Raw genomic sequence first — 11,826 nt, 5'->3', positions numbered from 1 at the left:
TCGATGTGATCAACTATACACTTATCCCAAACTTCAGGAATTGTACTTATTATTATTATTATTATCATCATCATCATCATCATTATCATCATCATCATTATTATTATTATTATTATTATTATTATTATTATTATTATTATTATTATTATTATTATTTTTTGTTTGACTTTTGTTTTGCATTTGTACAAGTTGGATCCAAGTCTCACCCAGAGACCTCAAGAGACAACAAGTTAGAAGTTCATGTAGGTGTTATGCCTAGGGTACCATATATTTGGATTTGTACAGTTTTGTTCAAGTGAATGTTTAAGAAACCATAAGAAAATTATGTGTTTGCTTTAAAATTTGAGATCACATAGACAGTATTTTACATAGGATATGGGCAGTTCCCATGAGCACTACCTTTTGAACTTCAGCCATTTTGGGGTTTCCTGGTATCTGAGCTACCGTTTCGCTGTCATTCCCAGGGCACCTATGACAATAGGTATTGTTTTCGTCTTCAGATTCCACATTTTGCTAATTTCTATTTCAAGATCTTTATATTTGCTCAGTTTTTGGTAGGTTTTGACAGATACGTTTATATCGATTGGGACAGTCATATCAATGAGGGGGCATGATTTTTGTCTGAAGTCTTTCAGTATGATGTCTGGCCTATTTGCGTCTATCTTTCTGTCAGTTTGAATGGTGAAGTTCCAGAGGAGTGCAATGTGATCATTTTCAAGTACTGGGGGTGGTTTGTGTTCCCATCAGTTTTTATCATGGGGCAAGTCCAGGTTTTTGCATATTACCCAGTCAATATATTGTGCAGCTCTATCGTGCCTGTTGAGATACTCTGTAGGCGCAAGCAGACTGCACATGGAGACAACATGATCGATGGTCTCATTTTGTTGTTGGCATATACGACATAATGGGGAGCTGCCGTTCTTTAATATGTTGGCCTGGTAGTTCTTTGTAGGTAGGCATTGATCTTGGGCTGCTATGATAAACCCCTCTGTTTCTGATTTCAAGCCAGAGGCCATTAACCATTGGTGGGTAAGGGCTTTGTCAATATCTGCATTATTCACTCTCTTTGGGTATTTGCCATTGAGAGGTTTTCCATGCCATTTTTCAGTCATAATATCTAAGGCAGCAATTTTTGCACGGGTTTTCAAGCGCTTAGCTTTTTCTGCAGGTGTTTCTAGTTCGTCTAATTCTTGAATTTGTTGCAATTGGAATTCACTTAGATATTCCTTTGCCTGTTTTGTTACTGAGTAAGATGCTTTCTTGCTTTCATGTTTTAAGACAAGTTTTAGCATCCAGTCCTCAGAGTTTTTCAGATAGGTGTCTAGGTCAATTGTGGCTACCTTCATTGATAATGCCAGCTGTAGAAGTCCTCGGCCTCCCTCTTTTCTTGGCAGATAAAGACGTTCTATATCTGCCTTAGGGTGGTGCATTCTATGCATTGTCAGCAGTTTTCGTATTTTTCTGTCAACGTTACATATTTCAGTAACTGACCAGTTAACGATATTGAAACTGTAAGTCACGACTGGTATGGCTAGAGCATTGATCGCTTCGATCCTGTTTCTCGCGTTCAGCTCTGTCTTCAGTATTGCTCTCACCCTGCGATAACATTCTCTTCTGATCCTTTCCCTCATCACTGAGTGCTTGATATTGTCCCCTTCAATTACCCCTAGGTATTTGTAGCTCTCTGCTGGTTCTAACTCTTTTATGACATTTTGCTGGTCAAGGTTCACATTAGATGTATTTGTCATTTTTCCTTTGATAAAGGTAGCTTTTGCACATTTATCAAGGCCAAATTACATCCTGATGTCATCACTGAATTGTTTAACAATCGCTAGTAGGCCTTTGAGTTGTTGGTCATTTTTTGCAAAGAGCACAAAACCCTTTTTTAGTCCGGCAAACGGAGTAGGGTGGAGTGGAACACTCGGAAATTTCACCCCCACCCACTTCCAACATTTTACAGAAATATATTTTCCATAGTACAGATTACATGGTTCGTTATTAAATATATATAGAATGTGGATTAATATGTTCACATTCATACTGTGTGTATTTTATGCTGAAAATATTTTTTTCTGAAGTCATACATAGTGTATGCATATATATATATATATATATATATATATATATATATATATATATATATATATATATATATATATATATATATATATATATATATATATATATATAGACCACCATTCACTCTATGCTGAATGGTGGAACAATAGAGGCAGGTTTTTGAAATCCAACGAACCTCTATACAAATATACCTTTTTAATGAGATGTGATAAACCTATTATAATGGATAATACTAAGTCTACGTTTCTTTTGTGATGTAATCTTTGGACTAAAAAAATTGTTGGCGGCTGAAGAAAACTTTAAACCATCTTTTATATCAATATACCTATGGTGATGTAATAACAGATTGTTTATAAAGCTTGAAACACCTGTGCCGCGATATCCTTTGTGTTCTGTTTTCAATTTATGTTTGATATATATATATGTGTGTGTATGTGTGTGTAGGGGGAATTCACAAAAAAACAGACGAAGACAGGTGGTGTAGAAAACAAACATATATATATATATATATATATATATATATATATATATATATATATATATATATATATATATATACATATATATTTATATATGTATGTATGTATATGTATATTCAATAGCGTGTATGTATATGTAGACAGGTAAAATTCACCGACAAAGTACTACTTACTTCTTTGCCGTCATATTATGAATTAATCCCCCAAAAATACTTTTTCTCCACTAAATATTTTCGGCTTTATACCAGCGTTTTAGAAACGAAAATCTTTCACACCCAGACTCGCTTGGGTTACATTTTCGTGTAAGGTGAGAGGGAGATAGAATAAAAGAATAAAAGGAGCGATTTAAAATAAATATATTTAAAATAAATATATCTTTGTATGTGAGGAGTTTAGAGAGAAAGAATAAAAGTTGCATATTTACCGCTGAACTTTTTCAAAATTAAAATTTATATTTGAATGTACGTGGAAAAATACGGAGATTAAGAAAATGGAAAAATTTTTTTCATTTCAAATTTTATATGAAAACTCCAAACTGTCTAAAACTGTAAATGTCGATATGCTAAAAATAACAAACAAATGCCTGGAGAATTTTTGCTTTTGTGTGTACGCGAGCAACAGTTTCAATAACTTATATGAATAAACAGAGAAAAGTACACAGAAATATTTTTTAGATACCTGTCATATACGTCGGTTTTGTCTTTTCGTATCCATGAAGTTTTTGAGGATGACGGAAAAGCTCTTCGATGCACCCACTAAAATCACGAGATTTTGCGGGTGGGGCTAATGCAGATTCGCACCTCCTCTTCAAAAATGCATTTTTCTGAAAAAGTTTATTCCGACATGTAAAACCTAGGAATCCAAATAACCTTTTTTCAGAAAAATGCATTTTGTAAGGGGAGGTGCGAATCTGCATAGGCCCCCTTCTCTGGAGTTGTGCTTATGTAATCGAAAGATGCTGCTGGTCTGTGAGGTGTACATATAATTGGGATACTTATCGAAAAAATTTGTGGAGTAAGAGTGGTTTATTTTTCTCCGAGAAAATAAATAAATATCTAGCCAGGTATTCATGCAGATATTTCGACCGAATACCTGGCCTTTTTATCTGTTCCTTTATGTCCCTCCACAAACGTTCAATGTTTTGTGTGTGTATGTGTGTTTGATCTATAAGATCGAAAAACGAATATCTAATAATTCCAGGATAGATGGTCTGGTTTCCTACCCCATCTTTTTTCCGAACAAAACCATGGGGTTTGCTGCATATTAAGAGGTCAGAGTACTTGATTCACCACAAAAAATCCTAGTTTCTTTTTTCTTAGTGAAAATCGTGCGCGTATACTTCCAAATGGGAGTGAGGGGTGAAATTTCCGAGGGTTCCACCCCGTTTTCTGGACCAAAAAAAAAAGCGTATTGTAGCATATTAGGAGGTCACCGTAATACATTCAACGAAAGTAGAAAAAAATTTAAATGATTCCAGGATAGGTGAGGTCCGGTTTTTCCCCAACCCTTTTTCAGATTCTACTTGATTCCATGCGAAAAATCTGAGTTTTTTTAATTTTTCTTAGTGAAACTCGTGCGGGTGAAAGTATCGAAATTTAACCAAATTTTCGAAGAACAACAATAGGTAATCTATAAACATTGAAATTAATGTCATATTTATCAGTTTATTTATTTTACTAAAATATTGGTTTCAAATTTTGGCACAAGCCCAACAATTTCGGTGGAGGAGGTAAGTCGATAACACCGGACTCAGTACTCAACTGGTACTTATTTTATCGACCCCGAAAGGATGAAAGGCGAAGTGGACCTCGGTGGAATTTGAACTCAGAACGTGAAGACGAAATGTCGCCAACCATTTTCCTTGCCGTAAACAACGAGTCTATTCCTTAGAATAAGGTAGCAATCCACGAAAAGTTCTTAAAATGTATGTTTAAGTGAAGTTAACGTTCTTTGTGTATTTCCGAATGGTTAATTGGTGTCTTCCACGAAGCAATTTCTTTAATTTCAGCACACGATCTCAAATCAAAACAATTCCTATGCAAGTACATCTCCTCCCACCCATCCCCACACATGTATATATGTATGTATATGTATATATATATATATATATATACATATATATATATATATATACATATATATATATGTATATATATATATATATATACATATATATATATATACATATATATATATATATATATATATATATGTATATACATATATATATATATGTATATATATATATATATATATATGTATATATATATATGTATATATATATATATATATATATATATATATATGTATATATATATATATATGTATGTATATATATATATATATATATATATATATATATATATATATATATATGTATGTATATATATATATATATATATATATATATATATACATATATATATATATATATATATATATATATATATATATACATATATATATATATATATACATATATATATATATATATACATATATATATATATATACATATATATATATATACACATATATATATATATATATATATATATATATATATATATATATATATATATATATACATATATATATATATATATATATATATATATATATATATATATATATATATATATATACATATATATATATATATATATATATATATATATATATATATATATATATATATATGGGGGGGGAGAGAGAATAATATGCAGGTCTGGGTTTGCTCCCGGATATGGAGCGTAAATGTTATGACTATAGTTGAAATTTCTCCCAATGAACCATATAATTTAAAATAAAATTTACTTATTTGTGACTCCAGAAAATAGCTTCATACTCAACTAGGAACTAGTATATTGTGATATGTGTACTTTATGAAAATTACGAAGAGTATATTAGTTTAACCCCTTCTTTTTTCGATATTCATATTTAAACTCCTTCAGGCAACGAGCTGGAAGAATCGTTAGCGCGCAACGTAAAATGCTTATCAACATGTCATCCGTCTCTATGTTCTTAGTTCAAATTTCGCTGGAGTCGACTTTGCCTTTCATCCTTTCGGCGTCAATAGAATAAGTACCAGTTGAACACTGGAGTTGATGTAATCGACTTATCTCTCACCCGAAGTTGCTGGCCTTGTGCCAAAATTTGAAGTCAATATTTAAATACCTTAACATATAGATATGATATATACGCCTGTATGTATTTTTGTTCATGCATATCTTTTTTAATTATGTCAAGTCTGCCTTTCCTGAAGGATATAGTTTCTAATAAAATGAAATGACACTATTGCCGGAATTTCAACAACTTCGATATCGATAGGCGTTACATGTTGAACTAAAGGAAAGCCTTGTAAATTTTTACTGTTTAGCTTGTAAAATGTACTTACAAACAGCCTATTTGTTGATGACTTTATTTGCCTGAAGTCCTCGCTCTTTGAGATTATTAACATTTGCTAACGATAAGAAGCTTGCTTCTGAACCACATGGTTCCAGGTTCAGTCCCACTGCGTGGCACCTAGGACAAGTGTCATCTACTATAGCCTCGGGCTGACCAAAGCCTTGTGAGTGGATTTGGTAGACGGAAACTGAAGGATCCCGTTGTGTGTGTATATATATATATATATATATATATATATATATATATATATATATATATATATATATATATATATGCGTGTGTGTCTGTGAGTCTGCGTGCCCCCCCCCCCCATCCGCCATCACTTGACAACCGATGCAGGTGTGTTTAGCAGTTCGGCAAAACAGACCTATAGAATAAATACTAGGCTTACAAAGAATAAGTCCTGGGGTCGATTTCATCGACTAAAACCCCTTATGTCAGTGTTCTAGCATGGCTATAGTCAAATGACTGATACGAGTAAAAGAAGAAAAAATATAACAGTACTGTAATTCACCAAGAATTATTGGTATAAATATGAATTTATAATCAGTCTAAAGACACTACAGGCCTTGAAGCAGTTGTCTACAAATATTCTCTGTGGAAGAGATGTTCTTCAATGCAGGGTTGTTGACAAGTATGAAAGTATAAGAAAGTTTTTCTCCCGCATATAATTATATCAGATCTTTTACGTTTGCATTTTCGCGGCTGAGTTGAAATTTTGTTTATATTGGAAATAGATTAGGAATTCTAAAATGCTAATAGGAAATAACTCGGCCTAAAAATTAAATGGATAACTCGGTTGACTATCATTCTAATAAAGAAATTTAAATTAATAAATTAAACAACAAAATTGTGGTAGATATATGTTTTATTTAAAAAATTATATTTGTAGTATCAAAATTATTGGAATTATCAAAATAAATTAACAGTTCTTCATCCGTACTGTTGTTTCTGCAATAAAATAAATTTGCAAGAAATTAATATATTTATCGGACTGGATATACATATTGTATTTCAAATTTAGTATCACTAAGTAAAATACAAAATTTAAATTTCAACAATTGTGCATTAGATTAAATATCACATAGAGTATTAAAAATTCATCAGAGCCTCAGATTTTAAAGCCCAGTTCACATTCTCATAAGCTATATCCTGAAATATTTTGTATATAGAATAATTCACAAATATATCTCCAAAGAGTACGTTTCACTATTTAAACAGTTGAAAATAATATTTCTTAAATAAACATGAATATTTCTAACATTAACAGCAATGTCGTGCAAATTTGACGTAGCGATTTGACATTAGTGTCAATAACATTAAATTGAAAATTGAAAGTTAACCATTTACTTTCATATATATTATTGAATGTATGCATATATAATAAATAAATAAACTTAGAAGACAACAATGGCTTTCTTCGAGACATTTCTAAAACATTAAAATGAACAAGACCGATTGATAATTGAAAAGTGATCTCTGGTACCATTTGGTCGTTACATGAATTCAGTAGTTTGATAACATTCTAGTTTTTATGCTAAATATCATCTAATTGCTGGATGATTATTTTCTGTTTAATATGAGAAATAAAATAGAGGTTACAAAGTGTAAAGGATGAATTAAATTTGTTACGTTAGGGATAGTAAAACACTAACAAAACTTTAATAAAATACTTTACTCACCATACGATAGCAATCATACTTGGTACATTTAGCCTTCCCATTTGAACATCGACAAACATTGCATTTATCTTGAGTCATGAACATTTCTCCCTCTTTGTAAGATTTTCCATAATACTGGCATGTTGTCGGGGGGCAATACATTTTAGTACAAGCTACTTCACCAAATTGTCCACATCGACAAGTATTGCAGACATCTTTAAATGTTTCACCAACAGAATAAGTTTTTCCTTTGTATACACAGGGCTTACTGCAAACTTTTTGCTCACAATCCACTCTCCCATCGGAGGTGCACTGACATTTGTTGCAATCATTATACCATACAGAACCAATTTCATAACGTTTACCGTTGTAATTACAGGAACAATGTATTTTAGTGCAGCTAACCTCACCATTGTATTGACAAGTACAAGTATTGCAGCCATCTTTGAATTGATTTCCGAAATTGTAAACTCTATTTTTGTAAGTGCAAGTACATGGATTTGTTGTACAGTCTACGCTACCATCAGCTTTGCATGTGCACGTATTACAGTCCTTTTTAAATGTTGTACCAATTTGGTAGGTATTTCCATTGTAAACACATTTACATAGATTCTTAGAACACTGCACTTCACCGCTCGATAAACATTCACACTGGTTACAATCTTCATGAAATTTATTGCCAATGTGATAAATTTGTCCTTTATATGTGCATTTACATGGCTTCCTTGTACAATCAACTTGTCCGTTGTATTGACATTTGCAAGTATTACAATCATCATTGAATTCTGCTCCGAAATTATAAACCCTATTTTTATAAGTACAGGTACATGGATTTGTTGTGCAATCTACAGTGCCATCGGCTTTACATGTGCACGTATTACAATCCTTTTTAAACATAGTACCTATGTTGTAGGTGTTTCCATTGTACATACAGTTACAAGGTTTATTTGTACAACTTACTCTACCGTTCGTTTCACATTTACATGTATTACAGCCTTGCGTAAATGATTGACCTACGTTATAAATCTGGTTGTTGTAAGTGCATCTGCAAATGTTGGTAGAACATCGAACATATCCAGTCGATAAGCATTGGCATTGGTTACAATCTTCCGAAAATCTATCACCAATTCGATAAGTTTGTCCTTTATGCGTACACCGGCAGGGTCTGTTTGTACAATCAACTTGTCCGTTGTATTGACATCTGCAAGTATTACAATCATCATTGAACACTGCTCCGAAATTATAAACCTCATTTTTATAAGTACAGGTACATTGATTTGTTGTACAATCTACAGTGCCATCGGCTTTACATGTGCACATATTACAATCCTTTTTAAATGTAGTACCTATTTTGTAGGTGTTTCCATTGTACATACAGTTACAAGGTTTATTTGTACAACTTACTCTACCGTTCGTTTCACATTTACATGTATTACAGTCTTGCGAAAATGATCGACCTACGTTATAAATCTGGTTGTTGTAAGTGCATTTACAAACGTTGGTAGAACATCGAACATATCCAGTCGATAAGCATTGGCATTGGTTACAATCTTCCGAAAATCTATCACCAATTCGATAAGTTTGTCCTTTATGCGTACACCGGCAGGGTCTGTTTGTACAATCAACTTGTCCGTTGTATTGGCATTTGCAAGTATTACAATCATCGTTAAACTCTGCTCCGAAATTATAAACCTCATTTTTATAAGTACAGGTACATGGATTTGTTGTACAATCTACAGTGCCATCGGCTTTACATGTGCACGTATTACAATCCTTTTTAAATGTAGTACCTATTTTGTAGGTGTTTCCATTGTAAATACAGTTACAAAGTTTATTTGTACAACTTACTCTACCGTTCGTTTCACATTTACATGTATTACAGTCTTGCGTAAATGATTGACCTACGTTATAAATCTGGCTGTTGTAAGTGCATTTACAAACGTTGGTAGAACATCGAACATATCCAGTCGATAAGCATTGGCATTGGTTACAATCTTCCGAAAATCTATCACCAATTCGATAAGTTTGTCCTTTATGCGTACACCGGCAGGGTCTGTTTGTACAATCAACTTGTCCGTTGTATTGGCATTTGCAAGTATTACAATCATCGTTAAACTCTGCTCCGAAATTATAAACCTCATTTTTATAAGTACAGGTACATGGATTTGTTGTACAATCTACAGTGCCATCGGCTTTACATGTGCACGTATTACAATCCTTTTTAAATGTAGTACCTATTTTGTAGGTGTTTCCATTGTAAATACAGTTACAAAGTTTATTTGTACAACTTACTCTACCGTTCGTTTCACATTTACATGTATTACAGTCTTTCGTAAATGATTGACCTACGTTATAAATCTGGTTGTTGTAAGTGCATTTACAAACGTTGGTAGAACATCGAACATATCCAGTCGATAAGCATTGGCATTGGTTACAATCTTCCGAAAATCTATCACCAATTCGATAAGTTTGTCCTTTATGCGTACACCGGCAGGGTCTGTTTGTACAATCAACTTGTCCGTTGTATTGGCATTTGCAAGTATTACAATCATCGTTAAACTCTGCTCCGAAATTATAAACCTCATTTTTATAAGTACAGGTACATGGATTTGTTGTACAATCTACAGTGCCATCGGCTTTACATGTGCACGTATTACAATCCTTTTTAAATGTAGTACCTATTTTGTAGGTGTTTCCATTGTAAATACAGTTACAAAGTTTATTTGTACAACTTACTCTACCGTTCGTTTCACATTTACATGTATTACAGTCTTGCGTAAATGATTGACCTACGTTATAAATCTGGTTGTTGTAAGTGCATTTACAAACGTTGGTAGAACATCGAACATATCCAGTCGATAAGCATTGGCATTGGTTACAATCTTCCGAAAATCTATCACCAATTCGATAAGTTTGTCCTTTATGCGTACACCGGCAGGGTCTGTTTGTACAATCAACTTGTCCGTTGTATTGGCATTTGCAAGTATTACAATCATCGTTAAACTCTGCTCCGAAATTATAAACCTCATTTTTATAAGTACAGGTACATGGATTTGTTGTACAATCTACAGTGCCATCGGCTTTACATGTGCACGCATTACAATCCTTTTTAAATGTAGTACCTATTTTGTAGGTGTTTCCATTGTAAATACAGTTACAAAGTTTATTTGTACAACTTACTCTACCGTTCGTTTCACATTTACATGTATTACAGTCTTGCGTAAATGATTGACCTACGTTATAAATCTGGTTGTTGTAAGTGCATTTACAAACGTTGGTAGAACATCGAACATATCCAGTCGATAAGCATTGGCATTGGTTACAATCTTCCGAAAATCTATCACCAATTCGATAAGTTTGTCCTTTATGCGTACACCGGCAGGGTCTGTTTGTACAATCAACTTGTCCGTTGTATTGGCATTTGCAAGTATTACAATCATCGTTAAACTCTGCTCCGAAATTATAAACCTCATTTTTATAAGTACAGGTACATGGATTTGTTGTACAATCTACAGTGCCATCGGCTTTACATGTGCACGTATTACAATCCTTTTTAAATGTAGTACCTATTTTGTAGGTGTTTCCATTGTAAATACAGTTACAAAGTTTATTTGTACAACTTACTCTACCGTTCGTTTCACATTTACATGTATTACAGTCTTTCGTAAATGATTGACCTACGTTATAAATCTGGTTGTTGTAAGTGCATTTACAAACGTTGGTAGAACATCGAACATATCCAGTCGATAAGCATTGGCATTGGTTACAATCTTCCGAAAATCTATCACCAATTCGATAAGTTTGTCCTTTATGCGTACACCGGCAGGGTCTGTTTGTACAATCAACTTGTCCGTTGTATTGGCATTTGCAAGTATTACAATCATCGTTAAACTCTGCTCCGAAATTATAAACCTCATTTTTATAAGTACAGGTACATGGATTTGTTGTACAATCTACAGTGCCATCGGCTTTACATGTGCACGTATTACAATCCTTTTTAAATGTAGTACCTATTTTGTAGGTGTTTCCATTGTAAATACAGTTACAAAGTTTATTTGTACAACTTACTCTACCGTTCGTTTCACATTTACATGTATTACAGTCTTGCGTAAATGATTGACCTACGTTATAAATCTGGTTGTTGTAAGTGCATTTACAAACGTTGGTAGAACATCGAACATATCCAGTCGATAAGCATT

The 11,826-nt window shown here is 32.9% G+C and overlaps 1 protein-coding gene across 1 annotated transcript in view; it reads right to left on the bottom strand.

Annotated features, from left to right (window-relative positions):
* Positions 1 to 6,816: 6,816 nt before the first annotated feature.
* The window catches only part of LOC106884212 (uncharacterized), an 11,776-nt gene continuing 6,766 nt past the window's right edge, over positions 6,817 to 11,826 (bottom strand). Inside the window, exons 2-3 of the mRNA XM_014935461.3 lie at positions 7,649 to 11,826; positions 6,817 to 6,917 (exon numbers count right to left, since the gene is read on the bottom strand). The exon at positions 7,649 to 11,826 is cut by the window's right edge and continues 1,086 nt beyond it. Coding sequence (XP_014790947.2) covers positions 6,900 to 6,917; positions 7,649 to 11,826 — 4,196 coding nt within the window. The 3' untranslated portion in view covers positions 6,817 to 6,899. The remainder of the gene's footprint in view (positions 6,918 to 7,648) is intronic.

The sequence above is a fragment of the Octopus bimaculoides genome, chromosome 9, assembly GCF_046866305.1.
Source record: "Octopus bimaculoides isolate indiv1 chromosome 9, ASM4686630v1, whole genome shotgun sequence".
In the NCBI taxonomy this organism is placed as follows: Eukaryota; Metazoa; Mollusca; class Cephalopoda; order Octopoda; family Octopodidae; genus Octopus; species Octopus bimaculoides.
Note: the sequence above shows the minus strand (reverse complement) of the source record. Positions and strands in the feature narration are given on the sequence as shown.